The 15,855-nt window shown below is 40.7% G+C and overlaps 1 protein-coding gene across 6 annotated transcripts in view; it reads left to right on the forward strand.

Annotated features, from left to right (window-relative positions):
• The window catches only part of TMTC1 (transmembrane O-mannosyltransferase targeting cadherins 1), a 264,710-nt gene that overhangs the window by 13,232 nt on the left and 235,623 nt on the right, over nt 1-15,855 (forward strand). For all 6 annotated transcript variants that reach the window (XM_060166630.1, XM_060166633.1, XM_060166634.1 and 3 more), the window contains exons 2-3: nt 4,086-4,263; nt 12,816-12,889. In XM_060166630.1, coding sequence (XP_060022613.1) covers nt 4,086-4,263; nt 12,816-12,889 — 252 coding nt within the window. The remainder of the gene's footprint in view (nt 1-4,085; nt 4,264-12,815; nt 12,890-15,855) is intronic.

Here is a 15,855-nt window from a genome sequence, read left to right on the forward strand (position 1 = left end):
GACACAGTAACTCGGAGCTTAGGATAGACTAACAGCCCTTGGACATACCATGTGTAGAGTTTTAATCTGGATTGCGAATATCTTGTTCTCTTTTATGTCCAAATGTGGGTCTTTACTGTTACCCATATTCTGTCGAATCCTCTTAGAATGAAGTAACAACTTCAAGCATTTAAATTCTTTGTGAAACTCAGTCTCCCAGTACAGTAACTAACTCTCCTTCCCAGATACAGGCCTTCTGCAGGTTTGGTTAGCATATACTATAGATTCGTTTAAGATTTTGGTAAAAATATTGAACAGCTCAGAGATATTATCAGAACCTGTGACGTACCCTGGAGGTCTCCATCCGAGGAGACATTGATTTATTATTCACCACTCTTTGTGTGTGCTCAAACCTGTCTTATTCTATCTTGTATGCAAGGAGATCCTGAGAGAGTCTGATAAATGTCTTTGTTAAAATAAAGATGTCATGCATCTATCACATCCCGTCTCCTATTAACATGTGAATTAGTCAGTTAACTCCCTTTTTGTGAACCCCTGTTGGCGCCCAGAATCAGATTCTTTTTCCAGGGCTCACAAATAGAATAAGTTCTAAAATTTTGTCATCATTTCATCTTAAGCTCACTTGTCTATAATTTGGAGAGTTCTTTCTCCATCTTTTAGACATTTAGAAAACTCTCCTAATTCTAGATTTTTGGTGATTTCTCAAAGCTTAGATTCACTAGTGTCAGGTACCATGTGAGAGGCTTTCACACTGCTACCTCATCACTGCAGTGGTTCCCCATTCAGCAATTAAAAAAACATATTTTGGCATCTACTTGAATTCACTTAAAACACCAGGCACTCTGTCCTAACCAATTTCCAGATATAATCTATATGGATAACATCTGCATATTTTCAGATATGATACATATGGACACAAAGGTGACTCATGCCTACTATTTTATATCATTTTGGAAGGGGAAAGGAATGTATGTTAATTACCTCATAAAAGTGTGGTAATATAGTACGGTCGGTCGTCTTCAGTGATGCTTTTTACTTTCCAAATGGTTGAATAACAAATAAATTAGAAAAATAATAGGTCTTTTGTTTTCTTTTTAGAAACAGTGCTATTATTTGTAATCCAGAGTTATGATATAAAGTATAATATGTGTGGGAATAGTCAAATCCATAAGGGTTTTGGTTTATTAGGTGTCTTTCCTTCTCTGTATTGCCGTTTTTGTAATTAACACAGTGAGGTGCATCTTTTAGATTGACAGGGCCATTTCCATCTCTTCCTCTACTCACACTCACAAGACTTCTTGTGGGAGTTTGCTCCCACACCAAGCAATTCTCCGACACCTGCTGGGTGTCCTAGAATTCGATTCAGTCCTGACACTCCCTACCTGGAGTTAGCATCAGATCCGCCCAGGGAAGGGCTTGGTTCTACACGATTGCCCCACTTCAGACACCAGTCGCAAGTACTGGGTCCCCAGGTTACCCCCATTTATGTCTGACCTGGCTACAAGTTGGGGGTTCCCAGAACCCCCTCCTCAGCTTTGATAATTTGCTGTAATGGCTCACAGAACTCAGAGAAACACTTATGTTTACCAGTTTATTACATAAAGAAGGGTATGATAAAGTGTACAGATAAACAGCCAGGTGAAGGGATGCACAGACTAAGGTCTGGAGGGTCCTGAGTGCAGAAGCTTCTGTCCCTGTGGAGTTGGGCTGCATCACTCTCTGGGCATGTTGATGTGTTCACCAACCTGGAAGCTCTCTGAACCCCATAGTTCAGGGAATTTTATGGAAGCTTCATCACGTAGGCATGATCGATTATTAACTCAGCCTCCCTCACCTATGCCCTCCCTGAGGATGGGGGTAGGGCTGAAAGTTCCAAGCTTATAATCGCACATGATCTTTCTCGTGACCAGCCCCCATCCTGAAGCCATCCAGGAGCCCAGTAAAAGTCACCTCATTAGAACAAAAGACACTCCTATCTCCCAGGGAATCCAAGGGATTTAGGAGCTCTGTGTCAGGAACCAGGGCCAAAGACCAAGGATTAGAACAAAAGGTGCTCCCATTGCTCTTATCACTTAGGAAATTGCAAGGAATTTACGAGCCCAGTGCCAGGAACTTGGGGGCAGAGACCAAATATTAAAACAAAAGACGTTCCTAGCACGTGTATCACTTCGGAAATTACAAAAGTTTTAGGGCCTCTGACCAGGAGTTGGGATGAAGATCAAAATATATATTTCTTACTATATCACAATATCACATATATATGTATATATATTTTTGAATACTTTTCTGGTTATTTCCTTACAGAAAATTCCTAGAAGTGGAATTTTTGGCCAAAAGTTGTATAATTTTTAAAGCCTTTGATACATGTCGACAACCTAGAGACCTTTCAGTTTGGGCACCCACCTACCACATGTGAGATTGCCTGTTTTCTCTCATTGAGATGGGTGTGAATGAATTTTAAATGAATGGCGTAGCTGGTCTGGAAAACTCAGCCTGATGAAGTGAGAAACAGTGTAAAATCAACCTCAGGGGGATGGGCTGTCAGGGAACTGCACCCCCGTTCCCCGAGGATAGGGACTTAGTCTTGTCCTTCTCAGAGCTCCGCCATCCTGAGCTTTCTGATTTCCGGCAGCTCTATCGGCCTGTGGGCGTCCTCTTTTACTGGAATGGGAGGGATGCTGTTCTCCCTTCTTTAGCTGGACGTGCCAGTCCCCTAGTTCACTGCCCTTTCCTCTTTCCTTCTGAATGAGGTATTTCACACTGGGCTCCTATCTTAAGGATCTTGGGGGTGTGCGCAGACTCATGGGTCTGTCAACACAGCTGTCTGGAATCTTGCTTTGGAGCCCTGGAGTTGGATCCCTCACAGCAATTCATTTTTCTAGGCTTAGTTAGGACCATGATTACTTCAGTGGGAATGAAAATTGAGTTGATTAAGTGACTATGACATTTAGATTCATATGTCCAAATAAAGCCTGAGATGTTTAAAATTCTGTAGGTTAAAGCTGTGTATGAATCAAGTCAAGTGTTTAGAATATGCATATGCCATCGCTAAAGTTGACTTTTAGATTCTTCATTGTTTTTGGCAAACAGGAGGTGTTTGTGTAGGAGAAGCAGATCAAGAGCATGAGAATAAAGATGTGGTATTACTGTTTTGGTAAACTGGGCTGGAGTCTAGACAGCTATAGGCAGTACCACCCTAAGTGGTGGTACTGGTTCTTCTCTCCCAAGAGAAGAACCCTTCCCTATACAATTGTATCTTTTCTATAACCCTACAGACTCAGTTGGGGACATTCTGTCCTGTTTTTAAATTAAAGGCTACCTTCAGAAGTCTCTCTGTTGTGCATTTCTGTCTTAGGAAAGTGTTTTTTAAGATGTTGAACAATTAATTTCCCTTCTCTTTGTGGTTCTCTTTTTAGTTTCTTTGTTGTAATCCTAGAATTCAGATTCTGAGATCTATAGGAATTTATGTTAGAAAACATTTAATACAAATTCTGAAATGCTATGTTCTTTCTCATCCTTATAATTTCTGCTACAGCTGGTAATTGTGGATAGGTGCCCTGAAGATCCCTTGTGGAGTGGTAATTAACAATGATTCCTTGTGCGTAATCTGAAAATTTGGTTCCTGGTGGCACCGTAGGTGAGAGAACACAGTCATACCTGGTTTGTCTCAACCTTGACCACAGCCGCAGTTTCCTGCTCTCTTTCTAATCTGTGGTGGCCATAGCTCAGACCCACAGCGCTGTGGACTTGCCTCTAACACTCAGCTGCTTAGGAAGAGGTGGCCATGATACGGGGGGGTGTTTGCATCAGCCAGGGAGTGAGGGAAAAAGGGGTGGCATGCCTGTCTGCCTGCCTTCTCAGTGAGGCCACAGTTTTCTGAAGTAATATTGTATTGCATTTGCAGTGATTTCTGCAGATAGCAAAATTTTTAGATAGGAAAAAAGTTACACTCAAATGTACAGAATCACCTGATATTGGGAATCATTTAAAAATAATTGAATAACTTATCTTTTAAAATGATGGATTTCCTTTGTTTGTGCTTATGTTCTGTTTGTAGCTAATTCAGTTTTTGTTTGTTTTTACAGGCTAAACATCTTTTTGACTGGCATGAACCCATTCTACTTTCATGCAGTAAATGTCATTTTACACTGCCTAGTGACCCTTGTGCTGATGTACACCTGTGACAAAACTGTCTTCAAGAATCGTGGACTTGCTTTCGTTACAGCATTGCTTTTTGCTGTGCATCCTGTTCACACAGAGGCGGTGAGTGTCATTGGAACTCAATGAAATAATGAAGCAAAAAAGTGATCCTGGGCTTCCTGGTGGCGCAGTGGTTGAGAGTCCGCCTGCCGATGCAGGGGACACAGGTTCGTGCCCCGGTCCGGGAGGATCCCACGTGCCGCGGAGCGGCTGGGCCCGTGAGCCATGGCCGCTGAGCCTGCGCGTCCGGAGCCTGTGCTCCGCAAGGGGAGAGGCCACAACAGTGAGAGGCCTGGGTGCCATGAAAAAAAAAAAAAAAAAAAAAGTGATCCTTTTCCCCTTTCGAAATCATGTGAATTTAAAGCTCTACTAAAGTGTTTATCTTTATATATAAATCATTCTGCATGACAACTTTTCTTTATGAATGTTCAAATGGCCTTTACTGCACCTTCAGGATTTCACACCTGTTATTCACACCTGTTATTATTACAGGTGGTAATAAATGACCACAGTTCTTTATCTGCAGAAAATTTAAGTCCTAATGTGTTTTAAACAGCAAGGGGCATTTTGAGATACTTAACGCTGAGTCATTGTTCGTGCTCTACAGTTTTTTAACCTTTTCTCACTCTGCTTTATGTTTATAATATTCATGATGCACAACTGTAAGTGCTAGGTGAGAGACTATAAAAAGTTGAACTAACATTCTTCAAGTTAGACACATTTAGGAGACTTACCATCAGTTTTCCAAGTTATTTAGTATGAATTGTAGTTATTTGGTGGATAATGAGAAATTTATTTAGAAAATATAGATAGTTTAGATCTGTGCTCTTATTTAAAATATGGACTTAATCATTCACCAAGATGGCGTCATCCAGCTAACCTTGTTTCACATCTCAATAACCACAGTTGGTGTATTTCATGTGTATTGCTAAGGGTGGATGAAGACTTTCCAAGGGGTATGTGGGTACCACAGTTTTAAAAGAATTGTTTCCAGAAGCTCGGATTGCATCCGGACACTTTCCTGCAGCTCACATCTGGGTCTGAGTGCACACCTGGGGGAAAGGTGTCAAATTGATTCTCCTCTCCCTGTTCCCCTTTCAATTGCCTTTTTCTTATTTAAAGAAAAATAAGGAATGTCTTGCATACATTTACTATGCCCCAGGGGTACAAACAGGCACCTTACAATGAAACAATTTGATATATTGGTGTCAGCCAGGTCTCCTCTAATTAAGGCATCATAAACCCAAAGTAGGGCTTCTTGTCTTTTTCTGTCTTTACATATTTCTGTGAGGAATGCAGCATGGCATTAGAAGTAGGCTGTGGTGGCCTGTGAGATTCTGGTTGTCATGGGGATGTATAATATGTTCATTTGATCTGACACAAGAAGTCTGATTTGGCCAATTGGCTTAATAATGAGAAATGGTTAGGCCATATGATGGACGTTTGCCACAAACAAAATTCTAAATCTGTAAGCTCAAGGTTTTGACACAAGTGAGAGTGATAAAGAGCGAGTGATAAAGAAGAAAATTATTTTATAAAAAATTACTTTCTTAAGGGTACTTTTTCCAGCCCTTTCTGGGTATTTTGGACTGAACAAGGTACCTGTAAGTGGAAGACTATTAAGTATAAGTAATAGTCCTTTGCAATTAAGTATAAGTAATAGTCCTTTGCAAAGTCTCAGTCAAGCCTTTTTGCTGTACTTCTGAGAAACTGTGAAAGCAAACGAAACTAATAACAGGTAACTCTAATGATGGGTACACTTCATTTATTTGCTTTCAGCCAGATTAAAGGAGAACCTGATAGAATTGTCTGCTGGTAGATCATTAAACATTATGCAAGATGACAGATCACCATGATTTTTCAAATAACTTGGGTGTTCAAAGAATTAAGTCACTGTATAACATGGCTACTTCTGTCCTCATTTATGTAAGCAGTGTTTAAATACAAAAGCTACGGATAGGACTGATGCCGCATGCTTTCTTATTCTAACAAAAAATAATATTCAGTCATAGCTAACTGAATTTATTAAAAAGAAAGCTACAGCTGTATTATTAAGAGGTGTATGTTTTATATTTAATAATTATTTATCATTTTTCTAACTTACGATGTATTTAATAATTGAAAATAATAGTAATTGGACTAATAATACAAAATTGAAAATTAGCACTTAGGTGTTTTGATCACAGGAAATTTAAAAAATAAATTTAATTGCATATGTATTTTTACTACAGAGAGAGATAATAAATAGAATATTTAAAAATGTAACTATAACACATTAAGAAAAAATGCTGAGGGGGAAATAAAATGGAAATATGAGTTTAAGGGGAAAGGGTGTAAAATGTCTATCATTTAGAGAAGAGCCTGTTCATATTTGTGTAAGGGGAACATGATGGGCTTCAAATTGCTGTGGTATGTTTCAGGTGCATTTGGTGCATTTAAAGGAGTAACATTATGGCGTTATTTTAAAATGTCAGTTTCTAAAATGCACAGGAAGTTAGATCCTTTGAATTATTTAAAATTATGATGAAAAATTTTAGATGTGAATTTTAAAAGATGAGAGCAATGCATAAGTTTTCAATATGATTGTTAGATGAAGAGAAATAATCAAGGACCACTACTCCTAGCCATATAGAATATATGACACCAGGTCAGTGGCAATGTTTTAATCTAAGCCCATCAACAATATTATGTTTCTGACAAATAATTTCATAAGTAGAGTTAAAAATTCGTGCTTAGAGTGTCTTGGAGAAAATTTTTGTAGGAAAGAACAAATGAGTAGAATAAGAATGGTCCTAATTCTGTGCTTGCAGAGAGGGAGAGCCTAAAATGCAGGTAATCTCGGGCAGTGTGATCATGAGCTAGCTGGAGTTCTAAGAAAAAAGGAAAATCCTGTTAGCAAAATGACCTGTAAGAAAGGGTTTCACAAATACCGTATGCTAACACATATATATGGAATCTAAAAAAAAATACTGGCTCTGAAGAACCTAGGGGCAGGACAGGAATAAAGACACAGACATAGAGAATGGACTTGAGGACGTGGGGAGGGGGAAGGGGAAAGCGGGACGAAGTGAGAGAGTAGCATTGACATATATACACTACCAAACATAAAACAGCTAGCTAGCGGGAAGCAGCTGCATAGCACAGGGAGATCAGCTCAGTGCTTTGTGACCACCTAGAGGGGTGGGATAGGGAGGGTGGGAGGGAGACGCAAGAGGGAAGGGATATGGGGATATATGTATATGTATAGCTGATTCACTTTGTTATACAGCAGAAACTAACACACCATTGTAAAGCAGTTATGCTCCAATAAAGATGTTAAAAAAAAAAAGGTTTCAAGCAGCTTTTGTACTAATCGGAAAAAAAAAAAATCCATGGTAACACAATTATGGGGACAAAGGAGCCTGAGAGCTAGACATTTATTTGGGGAAAAATCTTAAAGAAACTATTTGCATTCACAAGGAGATGGGGGAGGCATAAGAAGGCAAAGAAATTTGACCTGTATAATAAACTATACTGGAAAGTAAAATCAAGAGACTGTTATTTAATTATAGATATTAGTTCAGGTTTCTAGAAAGGAGGGCAGAGAAATAGAGAAAAAGAAATGTGTGTTATGAAAACATAGTGATACATTATTTAAGAAAAAGAAAAACAGACCATAGTGTGATGAAAGAGGAAGTTAGTAGGTTGTGTCTCCTCTTTGTTAAACAAGAACAAAAATGAGACCATAAATTACAGCAGGAAGGATGGAGGGCTTAACTTGCCGGGGGAGGGTTTAGTGTAAACATGTTGATATGATTAAGGATTTGCTTTCTTAATTATGTAACCAACAAATTGTTAAACGAGTGCTTGCTTAGTGCAGGCCCTCTGCTAGGTGCCAAGGGGGTATGTGGGTGGGCAGTGGGGTCCCTACCCACAGTTTGTTCATAAGCTCCTAGAAAAGCCAAAGAGCGCACACATAAATACATACAAGACAAAGCAATATGTTGTAATAAAACTGAAATTCCGGCGAAGGGAAAAATTATTTCCAGTTTAAGTAGAGAGGAATAAATTCATTTAGTTATGTAATTTTTCAACAAATATTTGAGTGACTATAATACAGTCAATCAGTGCAGGGCTATAGTAGTGAATAAGGTAGACCTAGAGCTTTCCTCATTGAAGGCCTTGTGATTCTTGGGTTTCCTGACAGTATATTTCTTGGGAAATTTATGTTTTTCTGAATCCCGAATCATGAGAAAAATCAGTAGAGAAATTGGGAAAATGGGGAAATCATTGTAATTCTCCTATGAGAATTAAAACTTAACAATCATCATAGAGACATTACTGTTTGAAGGAATGCACTTCTGTCCAGTCAAAAGCAAGAGCAGGAAATGCTGACACATGGAGTTGAAGGTTAGGGTTGACGTTTCCACAGCTGGGACAAGAGTACTTAGGAGAAAATTGGTCATGATCTAATCAGCCAGTTTGGCTTTCAGCTGTTGCCATGTGTTAAGTGTGTGTTCCTGGCTCAGTCTGCCACCAATAGAACTCATTTTGCAGGTAAAATAATTAATAAATATAATATAATAGTGATAGTGCAAGAAATAACAAGTTTTGGGGGCAAATTAAGTCCTTACTTGTCAGTTTCCACATGTGATTCTGTTAAGCCTGCTAGGAGATCTGAATGTTACATTATTTGAATTCTACTCAATTATGTTCACTGGTTTTTTTCAAATGTTTGAATATTTGTTAAAGGAATACGGTTCCCAGGTTACAGCTACCTGCTTGGTGATGGAAACTTGAAGCTTAAGGGAAGAAATACATGCTCTCCATCTCTTTGTATATTTGACCAAGTCCTTTTGTACTTCCCAGCACCCTAGGTTCAGCCTGCATTGTCACGGGATCAAGCCCAAGGGGTGACAACTTGACGTTCCATCTTTGCTTCTTGTTACCCACTCCCACCCACTTTTCATTTATTCCATGCTCTCATCACTTTAACCTCCCCTTCCAGGAACACCCAGTGTGCTTTCAGGACTCTCTTTCCTCTGCCTGGAATGCTTCTGCATTCCCTCTCTGGCCCAAGATTCACATCCCCCTGTCTTGAGGTTCCTGAAGTCCTCCTTGCTTGACCTTTAAGTCTCAGTGAATAAGGCCAGCCTTTCCACGAAGCCTTCCCAGATCCTACAGTCCAAATTAATGCCTTCAGTCTTCTCATGGCAGTGATTTCTCCCCTTTACAATACATGCAGTTTCCTTGTAACCTCTTAATACCCTCTTTGACTCCTCACCAGATGTTAACTGCTTGGGGCAGGTTTAATCCCTCCAGCTGGCATAAATACCTGGCAAATAGGAGGCACTTGTTAAATGTTTGTTGACCGGCGTGAAACATGCAATTACTGAACAAGATGATGTTGACAAATTGACTCACTGTGTGGCTAGTCTGGCCAGATAGTAGTTGACGACAAGCACCTTGTTTTTAAGACACTAACCCCCTTGCCCCAGAGACCCCAGCTTAACAGGGATACAGAGTAGGTGTTCAGTGACTGCTTGGTGGTTTGGAGCTGGCAGCAGAGTCTCTCAGTGTTAGCACTGACATTTCAACCCCCGCTCTGAGCTGCTCCAAGGGACACTCCATTCTTCAAATCTGGGCGCGTCCAACTGGCACATGCTGCTATTGCTGCAGCTGTTTCCCGGCAGAGCTAACTGACTACAGTTTGAGAAGCAGGGCTTCAGGCGCCTTGAAGGCATTAGTTATGCCTGCCTAGCTCGTGATTGCCTCATTCCAGCTTGCCACACCCAATATCAGCTTGCCAGTCCTGCTGTTGTCTGGGTTGGCCACAGCAGTAGTGCTGTGTTGGGTGTCCCCCTGGGCCCAGACGCCTGGGCCTTATCCCAGGACTTTGTTGCTGGCGAGCTGGGCTCTCTGTTTAACCTCCCAGAGGCCTTGCTGGTGATGCCGAGCTCAGTGCTCAAAGGGGCGGTGCCTGTAGCCTGAGCAGGCCTGGGCTTCACAAGTGAACCGTGTGCAGTTGTTGCTTTACGTACTGTGAGTCTGAGCTGGGCCTTGACACCGAGGTGAAACCACACTGTCACTAATAGACATATTGGATTATCTAATAAAGTTAACATAAAATATCATACATGTAAACCTTAAAGTAAAAAGATGGTTTCCGTATATCACGCAGAAAAACCCGTCTCACTGTTAAGAGTCTCACCCCCTTTCTCTGCAGGGACAAGGAAGAAAGAAGGGCATCAACAATGAGTGGGCACTTTGTATATATCATCTTACTTATTACAACAGTAACGTGAGTTAGGGGGTGTAATACTCATTTTAAAGATAACAAAACCAAATCTCAGAACTTAAAGATAACAAAGTTGAATCTCCCTCAGTTGGTTAGGGGAGCCTGTATTCAAGCCTTGGATGGTCTAGCTCAGCGGTCCCCAACCTTTTTGGCACCAGGGACTGGTTTCGTGGAAGACAATTTTTCCACAGACCTGGGGTGGGGAATGGTTTCAGGATGATTCGAGCACATTACATTTACTGTGCACTTTATTTCTGTTATTATTCTGTTGTGATATATAATAAAATAATTATGCAGCTCACCGTCATGCAGAATCAGTGGGAGCCCTGAGCTTTCAGTTGCTACTCACTGATAGGGTTTTGATATGAGTCTGCAAGCAGTTGATTCATTATGGTCTCTGTGCAGTCAAACCTCTCTGCTAATGATAATCTGTATTTGCAGCCGCTCCCGAGCGCTAGCATCACCACCTCAGCTCCCCCTCAGATCATCAGGCTTTAGATTCTCATAAGGAGCGCACAACCTAGATCCCTCGCATGCGCAGTTCACAGTAGGGTTCGCGTTCCTATGAGAATCTAATGCCTCCACTGACCTGACAGGGAGCGGAGCTCAGGCAGTAATGTGAGTGATGGAGAGCGGCTGTAAATACAGATGAAGCTTCACTCACTCACCTGCCGCTCACCTCCTGCTGTGCGGCCCGGTTCTTAACAGGACACAGACCACTACCATCCGTGGCCCGGGGACTGGGGACCCCTGGTCTAGCTCCATGTGTGTGTCATTGCCTCTCCTTTATGACTGCAAAATTTGCTTATTATATGAAGATATTTATAGGTATATTTCCCAGAAATCTATTTTCCACTATTAATTGTTGATTGATTCTCCAACACACCATGGGCTTCACGTCTTCTGTGATTTGGGTAAGGCTGTTTTCTGTGCCTGAATGTCAAGTCTGTTTATTTCCCTTGCGAATTCTTCCTCATATGTGACCTTTTCTTTGAAGCATTCTTTGAACCATACCTCGTTTTTTTCCTTTACGGTTTTATTTCCTGGATTTCAAAAAATTAAGAGAAATGTACACGTTTTGAGTAGTGAAATAATACAAAGATTTATAAATAGCCATCTGTTCCCACCCTTCTTCCATTTCAGTCCCTTTCTGAAGTAACACAATAAAAAAAATAATTGCAAGCTTAAAAAATGTAGTGACCATGCACTCTTTATCCAGAGTCACCAATTTTTAACATTTTGCAGCAGATGTTTTATCATCCTTCCACTCTTTCTCCTTCAATATATAAAAATATTACTTGCTTTCTGAAGCATTTGAGAGTAGGTTGCATAATTCATGCTCCTTTACACCTTAATAATTTCGTTGTCTATTTTCTAAAACCAAGGCCATTAGTCACTGTTTCTTTTTAGCCTCTTTTAGTCTTAAGTTTTGAACAGTCACCAGTCTTCAGTGTCTTTCTATTATATTATTTATATCTTTAAATGTAACTTAAAATTTATATTAGGAGTATATATAATATACAGTGTTATTAATATATTTGTCTTAATATTGTAATTGACAGTGGTTTATCATTTATTGCTGTCCTTATTTATTATGATGTTCAAATTGTTGCGTATTTGGTCAGTGGGAGCCCATTGTTACTGGCTTCTGTGTCCTATTGACATGTACCTGTCATTTTTTGAACACTTACTTTCTGACATGAGAAGATGATCCAAGTGCTCTTGTATCTCCTGAGTCTCAACCCTGGAATCAGCTGCTTCTCCAAGGGGCCCATGTTCTCTTTAGTGGACAAATGGCCTGTGGTTAGTGTCAGGATGGCTCTTTGCTACTGGGGTATTTTGCTTTCAGACCCTTTTGGTGATGTTGCTAAGAAACACATAGACGCATGCACGTACACTCACACATAGTGATGATGAGTTCATACTCCTTCCCATTCTTGTCTTATTTTTTTCCTAGTGCTCTGTAAACATCCTCTGTTCCATTAGCACTCTGGTGCCCAAAGACTAGCACAGTGTCCAGAACTCAGTCATTGCTCAAAAAAATATTTTTGAAGAAAAACAGTAAATGAATATACTTCGATGCTGTGAATTGATCTTCAATAGAAGAAAGGTTAAAAATGAAGTTAAGCATGAAAATCTTGCCCCTTCCTTCCCCTTTTTCTCCTTCTTTAAAATTATTGTTAAATATAAACAGAAGTGGTTAGTCATATATCAGAATTTAAAGAATAATGTGTTTTCTAATTTATTATTCCTTTCATTCATCTGAAAACAAATAACATTTCTGTAATGCGTTTCTGAAAGTGGTTTTCTGAGGTTTTTATTTTTTCACACTTTCTAGGTGGCCGGAATTGTTGGCAGAGCTGACGTGTTGGCATGCTTGCTGTTTCTGTTAGCCTTTCTCTCCTACAGTAGGTATGTATGTCTAAGAATGCCCTTATCTGTTTACAGTCATGCTGTCCCCTGGGAGTTTCTGGGTGTGTGTGTGTGTGTGTGTGTGTGTGTGTGTGTGTGTGTGTGTGTGTGTGTGTGTGTGTGTGTGTGTGTGTGTGTGTGTGTGTTGACTCTGAGCTCCTGCCTGAGAGAGGAGGGAGGCTTCTTGGCAGTGAAATGCCCAGTGAGCTTCCTGGAGACCTGGGATAGGAAACCGTCTCCTTACCAAAAGCTAGGCTGTTCTCTCTTCCAGCCGCATTCTGAACCATGTCATAGCCTTTTAAAAGGACTGCTCTCCCAGTGCTGGGAAGATAAGCTCTTGCTTCTTGATTTCTCTTACTTGTAGTTTCTTACTGAGAATGGAATTTGAAATCTTAGCTCTGAGCCAAAATATACTGGGTCTAGTCCTCTCTTCTATTTAACTATGATTTGTTTAATTTCTCCTTTTCATTTTGGTCCTACATTTTGTTTTGTTTTTTTCCTCTTTATTATCCTCATTAAAGTAGCTCAAAGCTTAAAACAACAAGGCTGAATTGAAAGTAGTATTTCTCAACTGTGATTTTCCAATTTGCACATCCTTTCATCATAATACAGAAGCTTCTTGCTTTGGTAGACTGAAAAACAGTAAAACAATTTCCCATTATATTGCCCCTTTCCCCCTAACTTGATCAGATTTTCACCTGAGTCGTGACATATCCACATAGGGAAAGGGGTGGGTAAAAAATGAAGGTAGGGCTTCCCTGGTGGCGCAGCAGTTGAGAATCTGCCTGCTAATGCAGGGGACACGGGATCGAGCCCTGGTCTGGGAGGATCGCACATGCCACGGAGCAGCTAGGCCCGTGAGCCACAACTATTGAGCCTGCGCGTCTGGAGCCTGTGCTCCGCAACGAGAGAGGCCATGATAGTGAGAGGCCCGCACACCGCGATGAAGAGTGGCCCCCGCTTGCCGCAGCTAGAGAAAGCCCTCGCACAGAAACAAAGACCCAACACAGCAAAAATAAATTAATTAATTAATAAAATCCCTGTTTCCACTTCCCACCTCACGTCATTGTAGTCATTGTTTATTAAAAAAAAAAAAAATGTAATGGGGGCAGGTGACTCAGAGGGTGGCCCAGGAGAAAGGGGGCCAGTGAGCCACATTGCCCTGCTTCCTGGAGGGATGCCTGGTTAAGGATTTGTGAACCTTGATCTCTGGGTCAGTTCATTGGCCTATAATCTTATAAAACCCAGTGACTCCAAGGAACACTGTTCTAAACCAGGGGTTCTCGGTAGGGAGCAAATTTGCCCACCTTGCCCCAGGGGGACATTTGCAATATCTGGAGATACTTTTGCTTGTCACAACTGGAGAGGTACAGCTGGTACGTGAGTAGAGGCCAAGGATTCTAGAGTGTGCGGGACAGCCCTTGTAACAAAGAATCATCTTCCCTAAAATACCAGTAGTGCTGAAACTGAGAAACCTTGTTGTAAACCAGTTTAGAGCTTGGGTCAAAGATGGACTGAATTAAGCTTTATGAAGTTTTGCTTTAAGACCAGAGTCTCTTCTTAATATAGTACCAGGCTTCTGGTCCTGGCTTTGTAATCTCCCACTGCATTGCTAGGTATATAAAAGAGTGTTGTGAAAATATTAAAAATATAAACCCAAATTCAACAGTTGTTTCCTCTTTGCTCTGGTGTTAGAACAAGATTAATAATCGCTTTTGAGTTTGAACTTGATCTCTCAGCCTTCTTCTCTGTGTTGATCAATTTGGGAGCATGAGTGGCCCCGCAGCATATCCATATCTGTGTGGTAATAAGCCACACTGTTACAGCTTTCTGTTGTGCAGGCCATTCACACTTTGAGTAATTTTAAGCTATAAACCAGCTTCGGAGAAAAAGCCTGTCTCCTACAAATTTGGCATATAATTTAGGTGATTGTTCTAAGACATAACAATAAGGGTAAGACGTCACCACTTCAGATATATTGGCCTTCAAAAGAGTAGGAGCAAATTGGTGTGCCACCTGCGGAAGGAACAGTGGAATTTCTTGGTGTGGCGCTGACTCTGTTTTGTAAGGTGAAAAAAGACTTTACAGCAACTGGAGGGTTTTAGAAAATCCCTGCTGGAAATTATGCTGAGAAAAGAAAAAGCTTTACTTAATACATTCTCATGAAAAACAAATTTAAAACTACAGTTTAGAAACTAATACAACATTGTAAATCAGCTGTACCTCAATAAAAAAAAAACAAAAAAACAGATTAGCCAGAAGAAAAGAAAAAGACTAAAACGTGTATTTTCATCACAGAAATGATGATTGTGTTTGGTATATATCCACTGATTTCTTTGTACAGAAGCATATAAAATACCTTCACAAAAATAATAATAATGATAAACACTTAACATGTAATAAGTCATTTACTGAATCTTCCCTACAACACTGTGATCCCATTTCACACATGAGGGAACTGAGGCACAGGGAGGCAACCGACCTGCCCCATGTTACCCTGTTAGTTAACAGCAGAGCTGTGATTTGAACCCAGGGAACCTGGCTCCAGAGTTCATTCATGTGGCTTAGTAACCTGTTGTATTCACTTAAAATATATTCACCTAAACATCTTTCCGTGTCACTAAATACATCTCTATGGTAGCATTTTACATGGCTTTTTAGTGTTCCTTTGTTATATGCCATAATTTACCAGAATTTTTTTTTTTTTTTTTGCGGTATGCGGGCCTCTCACTGCTGCGGCCTCTCCCGTTGCAGAGCACAGGCTCTGGACGCGCAGGCCCAGCGGCCGTGGCTCACGGGCCCAGCCGCTCCGCGGCATGCGGGATCCTCCCGGACCGGAGCACGAACCCGTGTCCCCTGCATCGGCGGGCAGACCCTCAACCACTGCGCCACCAGGGAAGCCCTACCAGAATTTATATATGCCTTAATTTAAGTACCAAATTCAGCATTGTTGGACATTTACTTTT

The sequence above is a fragment of the Lagenorhynchus albirostris genome, chromosome 11 (genome assembly GCF_949774975.1).
Source record: "Lagenorhynchus albirostris chromosome 11, mLagAlb1.1, whole genome shotgun sequence".
NCBI lineage: Eukaryota > Metazoa > Chordata > Mammalia > Artiodactyla > Delphinidae > Lagenorhynchus > Lagenorhynchus albirostris.